The 22,457-nt window shown below is 46.4% G+C and overlaps 1 protein-coding gene across 2 annotated transcripts; it reads right to left on the reverse strand.

The window, feature by feature from the left end:
• Window positions 1-811: 811 nt before the first annotated feature.
• On the reverse strand, window positions 812-6,402 carry LRATD2 (LRAT domain containing 2). 2 transcript variants are annotated; one of them, XM_016216125.2, is made up of 2 exons: window positions 6,028-6,402; window positions 812-5,503 (listed from the first exon to the last, which is right to left on the reverse strand). In XM_016216125.2, the coding sequence occupies exon 2, from the start codon at window positions 5,393-5,395 to the stop codon at window positions 4,463-4,465; it is 933 nt and encodes a 310-aa protein (XP_016071611.1). In that variant the 5' UTR covers window positions 5,396-5,503; window positions 6,028-6,402; the 3' UTR covers window positions 812-4,462. The 2 variants fall into 2 exon arrangements, with proteins under 2 accessions (XP_016071611.1, XP_016071612.1); XM_016216126.2 differs by having other exon boundaries at window positions 6,014-6,402.
• Window positions 6,403-22,457: the final 16,055 nt, after the last annotated feature.

A 22,457-nucleotide genomic window follows, 5' to 3' on the forward strand; every position in this document is an offset into this window, starting at 1 on the left:
TTACAACCTTCAGCAATCAACTTTCTTCCTATTTAAAATGCTCACAGGAGTCTTTTGATATAACTCAGGCTTTAGAACCTGAAAATGCGGCATTTTCAGGTTCTAAAGCCTGAGTTATATCAAAAGACTCCTGTGAGCATTTTCAGGTACGGCATTTTCAGCTACGGCATTTTCAGGTACCAGCATAAGGAGTACTGGTGGCCTCCCCCACACCAGTCCCAGATGCCACATCTGCTCTTTACCAACTGCCCGCACCTGCATCACTTGATCATGCCGACTGTGTCACCTGATCACACTTGCCCATCTTCTGTAATTAAATTACTCACTGAGCCCTTTCTCTCTGTCTGGGACTCTAAAGCCACGTATGATGCAACGTGGGTTACTGACTTTAATCCTTCAATTCCCCAGTGTAGATTCCAAAATGTGTGTGTGGTTTCTAGTAATGTTTGCATTAATTCTGAAAATCAATGTGTATTGAAAATTTATGTTCATGAGACATTTTTCATGAACACCGATAGCCTAGAAACAATGGGTGATTAATTCTCACACAGTAAATGCAGGGAGGGTTTTTAGTCACTAAATGAATTCATCCAAATGTCCACTGAGCAACTGAGATGATATACCTTAAGATTCTCAGAAAAACTGGTTAAGCCGAGGAAGTTGGATGTGAAATGTCAGGAAAAAAGGTATACAAGTGAAAAAATATATATAGATTCAGTTAACTCTAACAGATGGTTTATTGGAAACCCTCGAAGCAGTTTTCAAAAGAACTTAACAGGTTTTATTTTAATAAGACATAGTGAAGAGAAAATGGTTTAAAAGATGTCATCAATCTTTTATTTGACTAAGCACTGCCCTTCATTTTGAAGGAAATGACACAATTTCAAATTGGAACTTCCTTCTCAAGAAGTGGTATGAGAACATAACATGGATTTAACATACAAATCTTCAACAAAAATAAAGTTGACAGAATTCATTGGGAAATAAAATACATGTGGAAATTATAGTGTTGGTGAATGGAATTCTCCATGGGTTACAAGTATTACAGCAAAGAACAAAACAACACAATGAAAAGCGGAATAAGCCAGTCAAGTTTACAGTTACCCCGATTAAAAAAAAAAAAATTCATAAATAAAATATAACTTTCCAAACAAATCCATTCAATGACCATGATCACATTGGATTTTATTCCAATTTATTAAAAAATGGTTAGACAAGCACATAATATCAAGAGTCTTCGACACAGTGGATTCCATTTTGTTAAGAAAAAAAATAGAAAACAAGTAGTCTTTAAATTTTCTTCACTCTCCATAGCATATGTCATATAAAATTAAAGTTTTGCTTCCAAAAATATGCTTCCTTGTGGTTGTGGTGTGTCTAGTAGTGCTATTAGGGCCAGAAGCACCAAAGACATGAGAAGTTTAACCACTGAAGGGTCATTTTTCATAAAACTAAAAATTTCCTTACAGGTCTGGAGTAAAGTCTTCTGCTAGGCAATTTAGTGCTATAAAGTTACTTTAAATTAAATGTGGAATAAAAGCTACAAAAGTTGAGTTCTTTCAGTACAAAAAGTTGTGTAGCTGAAGTCATGGGCTCCTTGGACGTACATAAGCAATCCAATAAAATAGCTGCTCAAGTAAGAAAATAGAATTTGTCTGATTACACTTAGCACACGCTCCACTCGGGTGTCCTGCTCATCCCTGCCAGAGCTCATGAAGAACAGTAGAACCGATATTTCTTTCCTTCAAAGAGCATCTGTAATTCACAGTACAAAATAGTTCTAAAGTCTTAATCCTAAGGAGAAACAAAAATTATTAAATATATATATATTTTTAAAGTGCCAGATGTAGCCACTGCCTGGGATTAAAAACTCATTTATCCACAACACTGTCATGTTGAGGAAAGAGCCAAGAGCTGATTCGATTCTCCTTTCTTGGCGCCTTCATTGGTTGGTGGTTGCTTTACTTGAAGCTTCATTACCCTACAAAGACTTCCGATGGCATCACTGTTGCTAAGTATTACACATTTCACATCTCTGATACCGTGTACAGAACACTTGCTTTACATGGGAAAACAGCACCTGCAGTAGATCTACTTCCTCTTCTAGCTCATTTTCAAGCCCTGTTATCAAAAACCTTTTCTCTAGAGGCAGAACGTGATTGTTGGCTTAGGTCTTAAAGGAGTTCTTCATGTTGGGACTTCTCACAAAAAGCAGTTCGTTTGCAACAAGACAGTTACCGCTATACCTCAGTGTGACCAATGGCATTCACTTTCCATTTGAAGGCAAAGGAGGGGAACAGATGGGAGAGTGGAAAAGACCTGGCTGGCTAGCCCAGAGCTGCTGGACAGTACGGTTCTGCAGTTCTTCCTGCTGTCTGCACCTCAGTCATTACTTTCAACTTTCATTACTGTGTTAACCAGAAAAGAAAGCCCAACTGTTAGATAGAATAGATTCTCTTCAATGCCTTTACCCATGTTCCTCTTGTTCCGCTTTCCATAAGCAAAAGAACATAAACGCAAAGCAGTGAGATTTACTAAACTAGATCTACATTTGCAATGGGAGACTGATGTGTCTCCAAAGATGCAGACTGAGGCTGAGTGTAGCTCATCTTTAACAAAGTGATAGGACCTATCTGGAGAGCTCTGCAAAAACAGAGAACATAGCTAATGCCCTTGTAATGAAATGATGTCATGTTGATGTGCTATGAAGACTTAAAATTATGGTCTCAACTGCCAAGTTTGGAAAAAGGATACAAGGAAATCCTTCAAGTCTTGTTGCCTTGATTTAGAGATCTCCAGGCAGGAAGCCTAAGGATGACCACGTCTGTAGAACACTCAAGTATGATTCTACTCCAACTGTAAGAATGAGGTCACAAAATGAGGTGTTTAGTTTAATCTCTAATGACTCCCAAGAGGAAGAAAACTTTACTCAACTTCTACAACAGTGTTAGCAGTCCAACGTGCAGCAGAGATGCATTCTGAAATCTAGGGCACAAATCATTAAAGAGCTCACATGTATACAAGGAACAGGTTATAAAAAAATTTTAAAGCCTCATAGTAAAGCAAACTGTAGCTCAGCAGCAGATCCAAATAGTATTGGCCAGCCTGCTGCCCACAGATCCCACATCGCTAACCTGTACTTTAGTATTGTCACCAGATTTGGCACTGACTACACCAGGTGGCATTTGTGATTGCTGTTAGCTCTCTTGAGAAAGCATTCTAAAGGGGTGCTCTCCAAGCACCAAGGAGACAGCTGAAATATAACAAGATTTTGCATCTTGAATTAAGTGTGCATCAAGTGTGGTTATGCAAATAAATACCTTATCATTGAAATATGCCTCAGGCCTATGATTTTACCAGCAACGGAACAAAAGTGAGAGGGATGGAGCAGTGAGAGAAAATTAAAATTCACAGGACCACCATCAAAGCCTTATGTTTTAAAAAGGTTACCTTCACTGTTCAGGAATGGGGTTTGGTGGGAAGTGGGAGTGACTAATTCCTACCAGGAAAACCTGTTTGGCTGCTTCTGTAGTGGATACTTTATGGAGTGGCATCAGCCAATCCCATGAGTGACCTGCGGATGAACACAGCCCTGCAGGTTTAATTAGATCAGACAAAAAAGGCTATTCCCTCCTTTGATTACAAATAACACAGCTGTAAGTGCCTACAAGAGCAGGCTAGAAACAAAGGCGGCCAAACAGAACCATAATTGAATCCTTCCCCTAGCTGGCCCATGACAATGATTTACTTATAACCTGGGAAGTGGCTGGTGGAGCAGGAGGAGGCAGGAGACTCAGGCAGCTCCATAAGATGAATTACTTGGGGATGGGGAGGAGGGAGGTAGCAAACTCTTTGTTTTGTAGCCCAAGTTTACTCTTTGTTACACTCACAGGCAGCTGCTCTGTTTCGCTCTGCTGCTCCCAGACCTGGTCCTCTTTTCTCCAGGCTTGCATCCCAGGAATCACATAAAATAAATCACCCAGCCTCCTGGATCCCACACACAGCTCCACAGGAGTAGCCTATATGCGGCTCTCTGCTGGCCACAGACCCACTCTGGCCTAGGTACAGGGCATCCTCCAAGCCCCAGGGTAGGGAGGGAAGCCGGTAGGAGGCAAAGGCAGGTGTTGATACTCCGAACTTTTCTCCACCCGTGTGCATAACAAGGGTCGATTTTGGACCCAGGTCCAGCAGGGATTTAGTGTCAGGCATGTCCACAGTTTGTCCCACCTCAGAAAGAAGACAGACTGAGAGTGAGCAGGCCGTGCCCCCAATCAAAGTGTTCTTCCTACCTGCTCTCTCTTCCTCCTCTGTCCAATATAATAAGCTCAAGCCACAGCTGGCTGCGCGCGCATTTCACCAACTCTCCGTTTTCCAAATTGCCCAGGAGCCCAGATGGGGCCCAGAAGGCGGTGGAGTTGCAATGGAGGACTGGGAGGGGGCAGGTCTGCACTGAGCTCGCCCATCAGTGCACCACCGCCTCTTGGTCCTCCTCCTCCCAGCAGGGCTCAGGGGGGCGCTCGAGAGGCGGCTTAGTTCGCGTGGTGTCGCTGTCGCCCTCTTCCGGCTCGGCGGGGTGCAGGTGCATGGCGAGCTCCTGCAGCACGGCTGCGCGCCCTATCTGGTCGTTGCGCCGCTTCTCCATGATCAGGTCCTCCAGGCTCTGGAACTCCAGCGTGTGGCTGCGCTGCGCGGAGAGCTGGATCTGCAGCCGGTAGGGCTGCTTGCCGATGCGCAGCTCGCCGCCGATCTTGAACTCGCGCTTGCCATAGCGGCACCAGGCGGCGAAGCTCTCGGAGTTGCGCCAGCTCAGCTCGCGCTCCTTGGCGCCCACGTGCGCCAGCGCGTTGCGCACCACGGCGCTGGGGCTGAGCGGCTTGTAGCGGTACAGATCGTTCACCACGCGGCCGCGCCGGCCCTGGCTGGCGTCGGTCAGGAAGCTGTTGCTCACCTCCAGCCGGTGCAAGTGCACCACCTGGAAGTTGCCCACGTAGACAGCCCAGTGCGGGTACTGTGCCTGCGACACGAACTCCACCAGGTCGCCCGGCTTGCACTTGTTGAGGAGGTTCTCGGGCGTGTAGGTGCTCAGCGCTGCGGAGCCCGGCGCGAAGCTCTTCTGGTAGATGCACTCGTCGCGGTAGAACACGGAGCACTCCACCTCGTGCAGCCGAGGGTCGTAGGGCTGCGGCAGGGGCAGCGGCGGCCCGTCCTCGCCTTTGGGCAAGCCCCCGCCATCCGGCCCCTGGGGTGGTGGCTGCGGCTCCACGTCCTCGTCGTCATTGGAAAAGATGTAGGAGACCCCGATGCGAGGCCCGTCATCCCGGTCCATGCCAGTCGGGTCGGCTGTGGGAACTTCCCTATAACTCAGGTGGGTCAGTTTCTCCACCTGGTTGCCCATCACGCTTCAGACACAGGTGACGGAGGTTCACACCGCCGAGAGGGGAGAAAGCGAAACCACCACCACTAGGGTCATTGGCACAGGTCCCCGGACAGGGGCTGAGACCACCTGTTGGGAGAGGAAGGCAAGGAAGCCATATAGGAACCCCTCCGTGTAAAAGACGATTTGTTAAGAAGCAGAAGACAGGTTCGGGTCGAGCACCGGGGGCCATTCTACCGGGAGCCTGGGTTGCAGCGAGCCTGCCCTCATCCCTCCACCTCTAGGATCGCGGTCTCAGGAAGCCGGGCAACTCCAGCTCTGCCCCGGCCCCAGCCCTTCACCTCGCTTGGGCAAAAGTCCATTGCCTCGGGAGCTCCTACCGCTTCCGCCAGCGCCCTACGTGCCAAGCCCAGGCAGGAGGGGGAAGGAAGAGAAACTTTACTCCAGTTCCCCGCTGTCAGAACCCCCTTCCACCCCAGGGCCCTAGCGTCACCCCGAGACGACCCTCGCTCCCCGGGGAACGGGCGGGGCCTGCGGCGCGCGGCCCGGCAGGTGAGCCGCCCCACCTGGCGCACCTGCGAAGCTCTCCCCTCCCGTCTCCGCGCCCTCCCCCCGCGCGCGCCCTCTAGCTCGGGTTACCTGCGCAAACTCACCCGCGAGAGGTGGAGGCCGCCGGGAACGGGCAGGGGGCCCCCGCCGCACCCCGACACTTCCAGGGCGAGTTTGCAGGTGCGGGCTCCTCAGTCCCTCCTCCTCTGGCGCGGGCGGCGGCGAGGCTGGCCAGGGGGGGAGCGACGCATGTCTCGCCCCCTCGGCCCCGTAGCGCCTCAAGACTTGAAGGTGGGGGGCAATGCCTGCTCACCCCACACCTCTTCCCTCCTGCTGGGGTGGCTCTTCCCCCTCAAACGGCTCTCGAGGGAGGTGGGGCGCGAGGAGGGGGAGAAAGAAGCAGCTCGGCTGCCCGGCGGCGGCAGCTCCCGCTCGGCCGGGCGAGCAACAAGCGCCGGAGCGGGAGGGACGGGATTGTAGATCCGGCTCCGGGCTCCCGGGGCGGGAGCGCAGCCCCTGGCATTTAAAGAGACAGGCGCTCGCTCGCGGAGCCCAGGCCTTTTCCTCACTGTGCAGAGCCTCCGGGATCCCCGCCCCGTCCGGCCCACGGAGGCCGCGGGGCTCCGCCCAGGCCACGCCCCCGCGCCCGAGCGGGTTTAAATCCCGCTGGTGTTTGAGCTGCGCGCCCGCCGCGCGCGCTGTGAGCGCAGGTGCTGCGCCCCCGCCGGGAGCCCGCTCGTCCTAGACCCGGCCTGCCGCGGGCTCCTCGCTGCTTGCTCCGTTAGCATTTTCCAGCTGTAGGCTTTGAAGAGAAGTTGGAAGGCACACGCCCCCTGCCACTGTAGAGATGAGAGAGGGAATTCGAGTTTGCTGTTTGTTTTCTTTCCCCTTGGCCTCTTCTTTGCCATTAGGAAGCAAACACAGGCCTTTTCTTCCCTGGAACATATTTCTTGCCAATGTTCACAGCAAAGATTTTTTTTAAGTGGGACAGCTCAAGAAGTGTGCCAGTTTAGAAGTATTTCCAGCATAATTGCTGTGAAACTTTCGGGTAGGAAAAAAACTCACAGAAAGGAAGCAGTAATGAAACAGAAGGAAGGCTTAGTTATTGGCTTACCTCCTAGACCAGCGCTGTGTTTATTAGATGTCCCTCGAAGTTAGCAAAAAGTTCATTTCACAGCCTCGGTTGTTTCCAGTTACTAGTTGGTCTGGTAGTGAGTGCAAGTATTCGGCTCTGTTTTTCTTGGGGGTAAGGGATGTAGGATTGCCTAATAGTCCTCAGATTAAGAATAAGTTAGCAGAGGCCCCTGGTGGATATATTTCCTTCCTGCTGATTTACAGAAGGAAGTGACAGAGAGATTTACTGAAGGAGAGTATTGCCTATTAACCTCCACCACAAGAGGACACTTCCTCCCTCCCCCCTCCATTGCAGGTTTGTGTTTTGTACCCAAGAGTTAGGCTGCCAAAGTGTTCTTTATTTGTTATTTGAAAAAAATATATATATCATGGATCTGTGTGGGGGTGGAGGGTTTACAATAGACAAGCTTAGATATTCACTGGAACACCCTAACTAATTTGTGGTGGAATTAAGAATGCAACTCAAGACCTCCTCTACCCTGTTTTCCATCAGTTTCTTTTGACTAAGTTTTTCCAGGTAACACTATTATTTATTCAGTGTGTATACCAACCAGTGGAAACAGAAATATACTAACAGTGCTGTGATCCTTCTCAGTTTAAGGGGGGAAAAATCAATCTACTTATGTACTTTTGAGCCAGAACAATCAATATTAGCAAGGCCATGATGGGAGTGAGTCCTTCAACAAGTCTAAGATCATAGTATAAGCTAGACCAAAAAGAGACTTCTATGCAGATTAAATTTATGTATGGTCTGACCAGCCTTAGGCAAGTGTGGTCAGATGGGACCTCACCCCCACCTTTTGATAACAGTGCTCTGGGGGCTGCTGTTACCTGAGTGGTATTTGCCACTGCTACGTGAGCTCATGTAGGTACCCATTTTACAGGGAGAGTTAGGGTTAGGGAGGCAATGGTGAGTCATCCCATGTCTGCTGGACGGGGGGAAACCTTTGCTACTGTCGGCTGTGGTAGGCCACTGAGTAGGTTGGATGGTGATAAGAGAATCCCTAGGACACAGTAGTATGACAGTTTGGAGCCAGCACTCCCAGGCAAAGATCTAATAAGGAAAAACACTGTGAAAAATAATATAAACAAAGCCACTTCAAAATAGAGCAGTCGGAGCTGTCATCCCAGAGGAACTGCCTTGCATGTCTTATGCCTCAAACCTTTGGAAAGTTAAACCTGGGCAAAATAACCTTTGGACTTGGCCTAAAGCAACACTGTATTCCAAACAATTGTGTTTGTTTTTTCTTTATGATCTAGTTAAAATCTTTTATTTTTATATATTTTCTTTTAAAAATTTCATTGAAATACAATTCACATACAGTAAAATTTATCCAATTAAATTAATTTTAGTACAGTCACAGAGTTGTGTAACCATCATAATAGAATTTTAGAATATTTCCATCACCCCCCCAAAGAAACCCCATACCCATTAGCAGTCACTCCACATTTCTTCCACTTCCCCCCACCCCAGCCCTAGACAACCACTAATCTACTTTCTGTCTCCATAGTTTTGACTCTTCTAGACATTTCACATAAATGGAATCATACAATATGCGATCTTTTTGTGACTGGCTTCTCTGAAGTAACATGTTTTCAAAGTCCAGCCATGTCACAGCAAATGACTATAGGACAGAAGGTTAAACACGTTCTTTAGAATTAGAGCCACTGTTAGCTTATCTGCAGCTATAGTAATTCCTTCCTTCTATTCCTGTAATTGCAGCTAGAGAGGTGGAATAGCTTTGGGGTTTTAATGTTCGCACTCTGGCTGCCCTGTGGAAGATGAATGAGAGAGGAGGCAGGTCCCTTAGAGGGGCAGGCCATGGGGAGGAAAGGTCATGCAGATGGAGCCTCGCAAGCCAAGGACAAAGCCCCTGGAGGAGCCTTTCCCAAGAGCAGCCTCTTGGGAAAGAAGTGTTGTTAGTTGGATTTGAATTCTCAGCCATACTGTAGCTTTATCCCTCCATCGGTGACCCAAGTGTCACATCCCACACATGTCCTGAGAGAAGGTACTCAGTGAAAAGCTGTGTTGAATGCCAGTTAGTGACTCTCACAGTATTCCTGCCCAGAAGAGTGGGGAGTAATCGAGAATTGATGTTTCTACTGGATGAGGCCTTGGCACTGCCCCTGCAGATGTGGGAGAGACCTCGGTTTAGATGGGTAGTTTTAACAATGTACAAAATACCCACTCCTTGGAATATATCCTAAGAATCCTGAAACACCAATCAGGATATGCACCCTTATGTTCATAGCAGCACAATTTACAATAGCTAAGATCTGGAAAGAGCCCAAGTGCCCATCAGTAGATGAGTGGATATAAAAGCTGTGGGACATTCACACCATGGAATACTATAGAGCTGTGAGAGAGGGATCGCTTACCCTTTGGGACAGCATAGATGGACCTGAAGAGAATTATACTAAGCGAAATAAGCCAGGCAGAGAAAGACAAGTATCACATGATCTCACTTATATGTGGAATCTAATGAACAAAATAAACTAATGAACAAAACAGATCCAGAGACACTGAAACATGCAACAGATGGGTATCTCAGAGGAAAGGGGGGAGGGCGGGAAGAGATTAAACAAAAAATTTATATGTGTACATGCATAGCCCAGGAAGGCCTGGGGTGGGGGTGGGATTGGGGTGGAGGGGGCCAACGGTGGGGAAAAATGGGGAACATCTGTAATACTTTAAACAATAAAGATTAAACCTATCTAAAAAAGAATGTACAAAATGCCCAGCCGGTGTGGCTCAGTGGTTGGGTGTTGACCCATGAACCTGGAAGTCACAGTTCAATTCCTGATCAGGCACATATTGGGATTGTGGGCTCAATGCTCAGTAGAGGATGTGCAGGAGGCAGCCAATTGATGATTCTCCCTCATCATTGCTGTTTCTATCTCTTTTCCTCTCCATTCCTCCCTCTTAAATCAATAAAAACATATTTTATTTTATTTTTTTATTTATTTATTTTTTAAATATATCTTTATTGATTTCAGAGAGAGGGAAGGAGAGGGAGAGAGAGAGAGATAGAAACATCAATGATGAGAGAGTCATTGATCAAGCCCACAACCCGGGCATGTGCCCTGACCGGGAATCAAACCCTGATCGCCTGGATCCTAGGTGGACGCTCAACCGCTGAGCCACACCTGGCCAAGCCTAAAAACATATTTTTTAAAAATGTACAAAAATAGGAGCACAAGGGAGAATTATGTGATTGGGCAGTCTGGAATTCTGCCTGTTCCCCAGACTGGGCCCAGGTCCATGGCAGTAGCAGATAGCTGAGTGAGTTTGCCAGGTAATCGGTTTCTTTACATGTCTCTTATGCTGAGAAACTCCCAGACTTACCTGCTTCTCTTACCCACTGCTGGGGTCTTGGAGACCTTAGGAGGTGAGACGTAGCAGAATGGAAACTGATGACTCAGGTTACCAGGAGCATGACTTTGGAGCTGTCTCTTCTCCACTCAGGGCCTCCTTTCCCAGTCTCGCAAGTGGGGCTGACGATACTTCTTTCCTCACTGTGAATCCTCAAATGAGACAGTGTATGTGGAAGCACCTTGTAGATGCCCCGCATTATTTCCATACCCATGTAAGAACCAGACGATGATTTTGATATGGGAGCAAAACTGTGTGTGATGTGGGCAACCTTTTACTAAATCCCTCAATCCTGTTTTTTACATTCCTAGATAAGAATACAAAAGTGCAGAGATGTGAATCATGCAGGATTCAAGTCTAAATCTGCTTGGCTCCAAGGCTATTTTTCAGGCTGTGTGATTTGCTCCAGGGCACCAGCCTATGGGTTCATCCAGACACTGGCTAGTCTGCGTGCCCGGGTGCTGGTATGTCTTCTGGATGCCCAATGACCAACTTGTCCTGCTTTGCCTGGGACTATCCTAGATTTAGCATTAAAAGCCCAAATCCTAGGCAAACTGGGACAGCTGGTGCCCATCTGGTGCCTCCCAATCCCAGTCAGTGCCTCCCCTGAACCAAGAGCTTCATGTGGACAGAGCTGGGGACCTTGCAGGGGTGGGGCAAAGAAGGGAGAGGGAAACAGGACAGTCAGGTGTTTTTGTCCAGATCTCACTCTCACAAGGGGCCCCCATTTCCAGGCGAGGCTATACATAGAGCAGCCTCTGCTTAAACAGGGTCAGTCAATAAAAGAGGCAATAAATGTTGGAACCTGCTTTGGCACTGTTTTCTTTTTAAAAAATTTTTTTTTCGTTTTTCAATTGTACTTTTTTTTTTTAATGTCTTTATTGATTTCAGAGAGAGGAAGGAAAAGAAAGATAGAAACATCAATGATGAGAGAGAGTCATTGATCGGCTGCCTCCTGCACACCCCCTTCTGGGGATCGAGCGGTCAACCCAGGCATGTGCCCTGACTGGGAACTGAATCCCTGAGCTTCTGGATCATAGGCTGATACTCAACCACTGAGCCAAAGTGGCCAGGCTTAATCATACTCTTTATAGGAGGTGAGGCCAGGGCCTGTCTCTGTGTGGGAGGCCCGGCCTGCAGCTGCTCTTCACCCACACAACCAGCCTGCTGTGGGCTTCAGAACCTGCATAAAAAGTTTTGTACTTGGGCCGATTACTCCCAGAACTTCAGATTAAGGAAGGGTGCCCAGAGGCAGCTGAGTGGCATCCCTTTCCTTCGCATCTATATTTTATTTGCTTTTCCCCTTAGATCACCAGAGCGGGCTCTCTCAAGAAGGCTGAGCTAGTCTGCTCTATGGGTAGGGGTAACCAGGAGATATCACAAGAAGGGGTCTGAGGCTTTCGCCCACCCCGGACCATCAGCCCTCTTCCTGCATTAATCCTGTGGCTAAATTGTGAGGCAGCTTTGAATCCTTTCCTGGAAGAGGGCTCACCAGTAGGAAAATATGGAGGCCAGTCCTTCCCGGGGGGCTTGCTGTTTTGGGAGGCCCCTGACATCATACTGTTGATGTTGAACCAGTTTGATTTGTGCTTGGGAGTCTGAGTGTGTAGCTGGGCTCCTGCAGGAGCCTCATGAAAGATGCATTTCACCAGGCGGTTCCAGGGGAGAGACTGGTTTAAATTACAGCTCGACAAATCCAAATATTGGCATATCTGCAAATCCAAATGTAGGGGTTTCAAGAAAAAAAATCTAAATTCTAAGAATCTTATTTTGCATGTCTTGTGCAAGAAAGGAGGGCGAGATATTCAAAGAGGAGACACGGCTGCCAATAATGAGAGAAGCTTCGGCAGAGCAAACCCAACCTCCTTGCCTTTCCTTGGGCTTCTTCATGCTTCCATGTAAGGGAGGAAGACAGCGTTTGTTCAGCACAGCTTGCTTTCTGCAGGACAGATTAGGGGGACCACTCATTCAGCATCTGGGGCACAGGGCTCAACAAAAATGGTGGGTCAGTTTCTGTCTGCTTTCCCCAAACCACTTCTAGGCCTGAGGCCAAAGCATTCCCCATGGAGACTCACCCACTGTGGTCTATTCACAACACAGCAGCCCTAGCTATCCTGAGAGAATGCAAGCCATGCCAGGGCACTCCTCTGCTCAGACCCTCCATGGCTCCCAGCCTCCCTTAGAGAAGGCCAAGTTCCCTAAAATAACTCTCAAGGTGCTGGACTGCCTCCCCCATTACCTCTCTGACACCCCCTCACTGACACCTCCAGACACACTGGCCCTTGCTGTTCCTCCCTCATGGTGGGCATGCTTCTCCCTCAGGGCCTTAACATTTGTTGTTCCCTCTGCCTGGAACACTTTTCCCCCAGGTACCTTCATGCATGCTCTTTAAGTCTTAACTCAGGCGTTAGCTCCTTGGTGAGCCTTTCCTGACAGCCCTATTTAAAATTCCAAGTGTCTTCCCATACATACACCTCTCCCCTTTCCTGCTGTATTTTTCAATCACGCACTGGACTCGCTTATCACCTTCAATATTCTATATCATTTATTACTTTATTTTTGTTTAACATCTCTCCCAAATAGATTATAAACTCTATGAAGTCAGAATTTACATTATAAACCCTGTGATTCTTGTTTTGTTCACTGAGGTATCCCCGGCTCCTGGAATGGTGCTTTGATACATGCTAGGCTCAATAGATTGTAGTAAAATGAAAAAAATGGAAGGGCTTTTCATGGGTCGTCTTTATTCATCCTCACAACAGCAACAGTGCTAATGGTGTAGGATTGCTCTCAATTTACAGATGGGAAAATGAATTATAAAATTCACTAAGTACATGTGGTATGCCAGGCACGGTACTAGGCAGTTGAGTTTCAGAAGGGTTAAGAAGGTGGGCCCAGGTAACAGAGCTAAGTTCGCCAAGCAATTATAGCTCTGCACTGTCCCACATGTAGCCAGTAGTCGCTTGGCTATTGAGCACCCAAAATGTAGCTCATCTATTGGAGGGACTATAAACAGTCTGTGCACAGCAATTATAGGAGAGGAAAAAGTACTTTTGCTCCACCTGAGGTTCATTGACCGGGGGCCACAAATTAGACTGACAAAGGACAGGCTAGAGAGAGAAATACAAATGAAGTTTATTAACATGTGCATCACATACGCACACGGGAGCACTCTGATGGGTAGATCAAAGGGGTTGTTAGAACTTGGGCCTAATGGCATCTTAGAGAAAAACGAGACTCGTAGAGAAGCGACAAGACAACAGAAAAGGACTTTGAGCTCCTGGTGGTGAAACTGTGAGAAGGCGAATCCGTGGGGAAAGGAAGGGTACATAAGGGCTAGTTAGTGAGGTTTGCACAGGGCCACTTGTCTAATGATAAGGTTGTTATCCCCTCCCTAGTACAGGACGGGGGGGGGGAAGGGGACACCTTAACAAAGGGAGTTTATATTTTGTTTTCAGGTAGATAGGGGGAGGGCGGAGAGCTTTTCTGATATCTGTATCTTCTCAATTGCATTCAGATCAAAGTAATCCTTGTGCCAAAGTGCATATTTTGGGGTGGCAGATTATGCTCCTCTTTGCTATAAACCAGCCAAAAGATGAGGCCTTGTCTCTGAGTAGTAGAAGGATTTCTTCTGTGCTAGGTACTGTGCTAACTATTTGTAATCATTACCTGGGTGACCCTTCTGGAAACCTCTCAGGGCAGGTTCTATTATTATCCCACTACCCATTTTTATAGCTGTGGAAAGGGAAATGTCAAAAGTGGCTTGTCCCTATCGCAGAGCCGGCAAGTCAACCAACCAACAGAATATGGACTTGGGCAAATCTGAATCTAAACTCCACCAGGCATGGCATCTTGGCACTGTGACCACTGTTTGTCACACTGACGTCACAAACAACAGGAAGGAGCTTCTTGGTAGGCAAACTACAGACAGAACTGTTTCTTTTCCCTCTAAGGGGGCGCGTTTCACCCAGAGCAGCTTGCCCAAAGGTTTCCCAAGCTTGCCCAAGGGTGTCCTACAGAATCACTACATCCCTGCAGGCCCTTAAACTCAACACCAACCGGAGCACAAAGAAGTCTGCCCTTTTGGCAAGGTCAAAAAGATTTCCATTCCCACCAGGCAAATTTCCCTCACCTCCTACAAATTCCTGCCGAAATCGTCAGGGACTAGATCAACATTTACTGACTCTGTCCTCAGCACTTTCCCTCCCATTGTCCACAGCCCCAGGGGCTCCGGCCTCCTGAGTCTTTATCTAAGTGGCTTACAGGCAGAATCTAACAGCCATTAACTAGGAATGCTTGCCTCCAAGGTCTCCAGTTAACTGGATTTCTGTTTAACTGAAGGTTAAATAAAACCTGCCTTGTTTCATCCCTTGTTATTGAAAATCTCTCTAAACTCTGTGAGTTCACTCACCTGCCTAAGTTTCAGGAGCAGAATGAAAATAATTACATTTTTGCTTGATGATCAGACATCTCGCAGTGCCTTGGGGCACTATTCTGCTTAGCGGCTTAGATTAAAATTTCACTCTGGTTGTAGACTTTTGTAAGAATTGGGCTCCAACTGTTCCAAGTTGATGAAGAAATTAATTTAATTTACTTTTGTCGAGAGATGCACAGTATCTTGCCTTCCCAGTGCCTCACAGAGTGTCAGGAATATTTTAAAAATTTTCTCTCCAGTGGTGATGGAGTCTATGAATGCCTGACAAAAATTTATTTTTTGCAGATTTTTTTTCCTGATAATTGTATCCACTCTTTATTGATCCATCAGTGATTTTTCCAGTTGTTATGCTAAGCCCTTTGCATGCTTTACATCAATCATTTCACCCCTGTTGCCTCTTTATTCTAAAGAGGAAAGGGAGCCCTGGCTGGTGTGCTCAGTGATTAGAGCCCTGACCCGTGCACTAAAAGGTCATGGGTTCAATTCCCAATCAAGGACATGTACCTGGATTGCAGATTCTATCCTGGCCCTGGTTGGGGCAAGTGTGGGAGGCAACTAATCGATGTCTCTCTCTCTCTCTCTCCCTCTCCCTCCCTTCCACTCTCTCTAAAAATCAATGGAAAAAATATCCTCAGGTAAGGATTAACAAACAAACAAACAAAAACCAGAGGAAAGGGAGCCTCAAGGAGATTGAGTGACTAGAAAGAGGTTCTAAAACAGGAAGGAAAATCCAGAATAAAATTACTTGAAGGGTTTTATGGATGGCTGTCTCCGTCTGCACATGGGGCTAGGTATGCAAGAACACCCTAAAGCCATAAGGAAATGGAACCTACAGGAAACAGGAATTGAGGAGCCCCCCCCCACACACACACTCCAGGGTCCTAGACTCTCCCCATCTATTAGGGAGCCAGTACAGTGTAGGAGTTTAGAGAAGTGATTTTCAAATGATCTGTGGGGAGGAACCAAGCAGTTTGTTTGTTTGTTTTGCTCATAATTTTCAACTTTTGGTGAGCTGCTATCTCTGTAAAATAACATAGCTATAAATTACTGGAAGAATGAAGTAAAAATAAGAAAACGAAGGACAAGCCCCCTTCTTTATTATTGTCATTAGATTTAGCAGACAGGAAATAACTGTCAAATAGTCATAAAATTTCTAGTGGCTCACTCCAGTTTCTGTTCCCCTTCCTCTGTGGGCAGGTTACAAACGGTGGGTGGACAGACAGAGGTGCTCACTAAGGTCAGACGGACCCTTGCTTCTCCAAGGGCAGCCCTTGAGTGAGCAGCATGGGCTCACCTGAGAGCGGGGCTGGTTGGAAACGCAGCGTCTCAGGAAACCTCAAGCCTCACCTCCCACCGCTGGGTGGGAATCTGCACTTCCACCAGGTCACCAGGGCTTCTTGTATGTTAACGCTCAGGAAGCACTGATCTAGAACATAGGTTCTGAAGCCTGATCACCTCTTTTTTTTTTTAACCCTCACCCTTTTCCATTGCTTTTCAGAGAGAGTGGAAGGGGGAGAGAGAGACAGAAACATCAATGTGAGAGACACATCGACTGGTTGCTTCCTGCGTGCAGCCCAACCAGTGACAGGATCGAGCCTGCAACCGAGGTATGTGCCCTTGACCAGAACTGAACCCAAGACCCTTCAGTCCATGGGCAGACGACGCTCTAACCACTGAGCCAAACCAGCTAAGGCCTGACCACCTCTTTTAATCAAGCTCCGTCTCTTGTATCTGTGTCACATTGGGCAAATCACTTAACCTCTCTGTGCTTCAGTTCCCCAGTCTTAACAGTACACCCCTCTCCAGGATATTGTGAGTACTTCGAGGTAATAATACACCTGGTGGGGTGAGGCCGGATGAGAGCTGTCAAACAAGCCTAGCATTCCAAGGTAAGTGCTCCATGGCTATTGTTATTATTAGTGATTTAAAAAAAAAAATTCCCCAGCCCATCCTTGTCTTTGAAGCCTAGGCATCCAGGCCAAGGATGTTTACTTTGATGATTATGTTAGCTGTATACAGGGTTTCCCCTTCCCCTGCCTGATTCCAGTTATTCAAATTGCTACTGAGGCCATTTAAATCCCACTTGGACAGGTTCCACACCCCAGGGATTATCTGTTTGTACTAACCATCCTGAACTTGGTGAGGAGACAAGAGGCCCTGAAAGCTGAATTCTGGTTTCCCAGGATGCCCAGGGCAGATCTCGCTGTGGCCTGGTGGATCTTTCTGGCCAAGGGAGCCACTGGGATTCAGCTGGGAGAGAGGATGCTGGGACACATACCCTGGACGGTGAGGTTTCTGTGGCAGCGGTGACACCAGTTTCTCTTTCTTTTCTTCTATTACCTCCACAGATGAAAGCCAGTGAGTTCTTTAGTGAAACCCCCGGTTCTGTGAGCTTGAATCCAGGCAAAGGCTGCAAACTGTAAGCAAAAGTGATCAGTCAGCCAAGTGGAGTTTGCTGGAGACTGATGCGGAAATCCATCCACAGATGCAGGGCTGCTGGATTTATAAGGAGGGTGGGATAGTTTGTTCTTGTGTGCTGAGATAAGGGGAAACAAATTTCATGCTGTGATGTAAGCCCCTATCTGCACAAGTCAGGAAGGGTTCCCTGCCCTGTTGGCGAATCGCGTGCTTGACAAATTACCCTCAGAGGTGTATTTCTCCAAGGCTTCGTCTAGAGGTCAGGCAGCCACCCAGTGTTAAGGGTGGAAGGACATGCCTGGGAGCAGGGGAGGAAATTCTTGTGTCCTGTGGGCCTGCAAGCTCAGAAATAAAAGTGGCCACAGCATTGGCTGTAGTCTTTGGAAAACTCTCAGGAGAACCTGGGGCAGTGTTGAGTAACTGTGACCTCTGGGCACGATCAAGGAAATATGCCAGGAAATGTGAGTTTCCATTTCAGCCCACAGTGGGCCTCAGTCCAGCAGTCTCACCCTCCCTGACCCGCCTCTGTCCTTTCGGTTGTCAACAGCAGGTAAGTGCCCTCTGCTCCCAGAGGTCCTCATTGTAGCTCCAGGGAAGGGAGCCCTCGCGGAGCAACGGGGGCTGCCTGTTTCTGTGACATCTTCCTCCTCTAGAGGACAAAGGCACTGTTTAATCATCTTTGTGTCCCTTTTGCAAAACATACTCTCTATATGCTAATAATGTTTACAGAAACAGGAAAGCAAGCTAGAGCTCTGAGGGTGAACCTCTAAGAAATACAGGCATGCAACTTAAAAATTGGAAAATTATTATTATTCTATAATATCCACTGGTTGATGTCCTGCATATATTGTTTATAATTTGCATTATTCTTTATGTAATTATTATCATTCCACTTCCCAGATATTGAAACTAAGGCTCCAGAACCAAGACAACGCAGCTCTCATGTAGAGAAGCCAGGGTTCAAAACGATGACTGCGTGAGACCACCCAACTCCACTTTGCCCAAACTAACGCTCAGGCAAGAGAACAGGTTCCAGGCTGAACTGTGCCCATCTTCCTCTGGGGACTACCTGAGCCTAAGTCTGGGCCCCATTTTTTCCCATTTGTAAAATAGGGGAGGGTGATCTAAGGTCCCACAGGCTGCTTGCCAGTGGGTGTCCGAAGTGCAGGAGGAGGAGGTGTGTGGCTGGGAAGCCGGGCTTTTAAGGCTTGAGCAATGTCAAGTGTGAGTCTCCAAAAAATTGGGATGTTGCTACACAGACTTGGGCATGAGAAGAGCGAACGGGGAGCCGGTCTCTAGCACCTGGCCTTCCAGAGGCTGGTACGATAAAGAACATTGATCCCTAAAGATGTGCTTGGCCACCTTTATGTGCAGAGTAAGGCAGAGATACATGCACGCGTGTGCATACACAGATACAGTCACCCAGAGAGTGTCTGTGTGTAGCCAGAGACACAAGAGGCACAGGGTAAGGTTCTTTTATATTGCAGATAATATCATCAGAACCGTCCACCTTCCCCGACCTAGGACATTACAGATTATAAGGGCCTCTTATTAGTCAGTTTCCCTCTGTCCCATGCTTCATATTCCTGGTGCAGACAATGTGTATAATGTATTATATTTTGTGGAAAGCAAAGATTTTATATATATAATACATATACCTATATAATATATATCTATGTAATATATCTATTTCTATGTAATAGCTATCTATCTATCTATCTATCTATCTATCTATCTATCTATCTATCTATCTATCTATCTATCTATCATCTATCATCTCTCTCTCTTTCTCTCTCTCTCTCTCTCTCTATCTATCTATTCTTGTTTTTGTTCTCAATTTTTCCATGCATAGACTATTTCTGGAAGTTTATCCAAAATGCTGGCAAGCATGGTTGCCTCTGAATAGAGATCTAAGTGTCAGAATAAGAAAGAGAAGATAGTAACTTTACATAACATCCTCTTTTATATTGTTTGCATCTTTTAATCACGGATATGGATTCCTTATTTGAAATAATAAACTAAAACACACATGCTCACACACAAGCAAACAACCATGGTCAAGCGTCTGTCTTCTACCTGACTTCTGAGTTGGTTCCTCGGAGTGAATGATCGTTTCTGACCGTGATGACCTCTCAGAGGACTTAGGACATGGCTGAAGGCTGTGTATGGTTCAGTGGGAAGAAGCTGACTGAGGAAGGCCCTTGAGGTAAGGAGGGTGGAGGGTCTCTAGGAGGGGCAATCCCTCCACCAGCCAGGAAGTCCAGATCAAACACTGGGGAGTGACGAGGGCCAGTAATTCCAGCGCATCAGGTAAGAAATAAGCTGGACTCTTCCCGACACCTGGCAGGAATGGGAGTGTCTAGGAGTACTGGGGGATTTGAACAGGACTTAGATAACTTATTTTTTTAATTTTAAAAATAAGATGGTGGTATGTACCAGACATTTGGTGCTGGACTGATATGTGGCCACAGAGCTGAGATGCAGACTTTAAAAGGAGAACTTGCTGATTTGACTTAGTACCTGCATTAGGTCGGGCAGTGGGTAGGCGTTTTGCAGGTCTCGTCTCATTTAAGCCTTCAACAATTCTATCAGGTAGTATCCCATTTCATCTGTAAAGAAATTAGACCTCAAGGAGTTACAGGTTAGTCAACTGGCCCAAGATGTCACAGCTGATATGGCAGACTCACAATACAATACCAAGTTCTCTTTGATTCCAAACCCTAGGTCCTACCCAACGCTGCCTAGAAGCAAAGGAGCTAGGGCTGAATTATCCACCAGGAACTGGCAAGTAATTAACCTAAAGTAGTGGCTGTCAAGCACTGACTACTTCAGAACCATTGCAGGGCTGGTTAAAACACCTATTGCTAGCCTCACCCCCCAGAGTTTCTGAGTTAGTAGGTTTGGGCTAGGGCCTGGGAATTTGCATTTCTAAGAAGTTCTCAGGGGATGCTGTTGCTTCTGTTCGGGAGACTCCACTTAAGAACCATTGTCTTAAAGTAAAGAGATTAGATTGGGGGTTTATAAAGCTTATTTGATGATTTTAGAGTCAAATGTGATAGAAATAGGACAATTTCATGATGTTTATTTTTTTGGTAATAATTTCCCTTGTGATTTTCTTTGACTCTTAATAAAATACTTTTTGAAAATATCCATCTATCTCTTCTATTTTAAGGTGAAATGACTGTGTCTGTTCATGAGCTAGAAAGAAAAGGGGAACAGGGGAAGAAAAGGGGCTTAAGGTATGGAGTGCAGAGGTGGTCAGAGGACTCCCCAGGGGAAAGGCCAATCACTAGTCAGGACTCTTCTGGTTACAAGTGACAGAAAGCTAACTCAAGTCATTTTTATTAAGATTGTGTTAGGCTGTGTGTAACAGAGGCCCACTTTAAACTGGTATCTTGGAACCAAGTTTCTGTTTTTCTTGTGAAGCAACACTTCCGGAGTTAGATGGTCATTGACATTGTTTTAGAATCTCAACAATATCAGTTCTGGCACCTCTGCAATTTAAAAAAAATTTCTTTTAAATTCATGATCTCAAAATGGCTGCTGTGGCTCCAGTCATCACGTCTGTATTCCAGCAAAGGAGAAGGTGGAAAGTGGAAGGCATGGAATCCATCCCAACAATTGTTCATATCTCCCTTTAAGGTTTCAACTGTGTCACATCACCAAGCATACGTAGCCACAAGAGAAATGGATAGAGTATTAAGTTGGGTATATTGCATCCCTACACAAAGTCAGGATTTTGTAGTCAAAAGAGAAGGAGTGATTGGATATTAGGAATGCACTTAATCTTGCATTGCAGATTGGGCAAAATGGGAAGATATTGCTTCCATGAGAAAAGCAACAATGGGGTGTCTTCAAGAAAGTTATATGAGTTAGCTTTTGCTACATAACAAGCAACTCTGAAACATAGTGACTTATTAAACTGTAAGTTTAAACTAACATCTATTTGTTTATGAATCTGTGCATTGACAACTAAGGCTGAAAGACTCATCTCTGCTCCTTGAGGTGTTGTCTGGGCTTAGTGTTATATCTGGGACCTTGGCTAGATGACTGGGATAGTTGGGACATCTGGGCTTTTCTTTCTATGAGTTTTCTTACCCTACAGTCACCTTCACATGGTAGCAGAAAGATCTCAGCAGCAAGTTATTTATTATTGAGTAACGAACCACTCCAAAACTTGGTGAAATAAACCACTGCCATTTCACCTGTTCATAACTTTGTGAGCCATCATTTTGGGCTGAACTCAGCTTGATGGTTTGTCTATTGATCTCTGGTATCCTTCATGCGGCATAATTGGGACCAAGTGGTCGATGATGGTCCTCTTCTCCTGTCTGGCAAATTGTGCTGGCTATTGGCTGGGCCACTTTTCTCCAGAAGGTAAGCCTGGGCTTCTTCTGGGGACTAAGTCCTAAAAACAGCAAGAGAAAGGGTAGTTCCCAATGCATAAGTGCTTTTCAAGCCTCTGCTGCATCACATTTGCTGATGTCCCACCAGCCAATGCAAGTCCCATGGCCAAGACCCAAATCAATGTGGGAGGGGAGTGTGCCAGGTTGTATATACAAGGAAACATGATTTATTGGGGCCGATTACTGGAGCGAACTGCCACATACACCTTGAATGTCTACAGGTTTCCCTCTATCATGCCTTTGCTTTTGTCTGCAGGTCATCTTCATTCCTTTAGACAAATACCTCCCCTGAAGACTAGAACCACAGCTGCCCTCAGCTCCAGGAATCACATTCTCAGCTTCCCACTCAAAAGGAAAAGGGTCTTTTTTCTTTTAATTCTATCTTGAAAGTCACTGGGAAGAACTCTGATTGGTCTGCTGTAGGCCAGAGGCCCATGCTGAGCCTAAGCAGTTCTTTGCTATTATTGGCAGCTCCCACTAGAAGTTCATATTTGGACAGGGGTTGAAGAAACAGTAAGTTTGGAGACATCACCCTAAAAATAAAGTGGTGTCTGTTCTGGAATAATGGAGATATACTGGCCAGAAATGACAAATACATGTGCACAGACAGTGTCAGGGACTATTTGAACAGAAAACCTCACAGACTCTGCTTTTGTATATTTTTTCTTTGGCAGTTGGTTGGCAAAGTCTAGTTTTAATAAGAATTTAAGCTAGTTTAAATTTACTTCCTATGTTTTCCAAAACATAACCTTATTAAACCAACCTACA

The sequence above is a fragment of the Miniopterus natalensis genome, chromosome 16 (assembly GCF_054644295.1).
Source record: "Miniopterus natalensis isolate mMinNat1 chromosome 16, mMinNat1.hap1, whole genome shotgun sequence".
In the NCBI taxonomy this organism is placed as follows: domain Eukaryota; kingdom Metazoa; phylum Chordata; class Mammalia; order Chiroptera; family Miniopteridae; genus Miniopterus; species Miniopterus natalensis.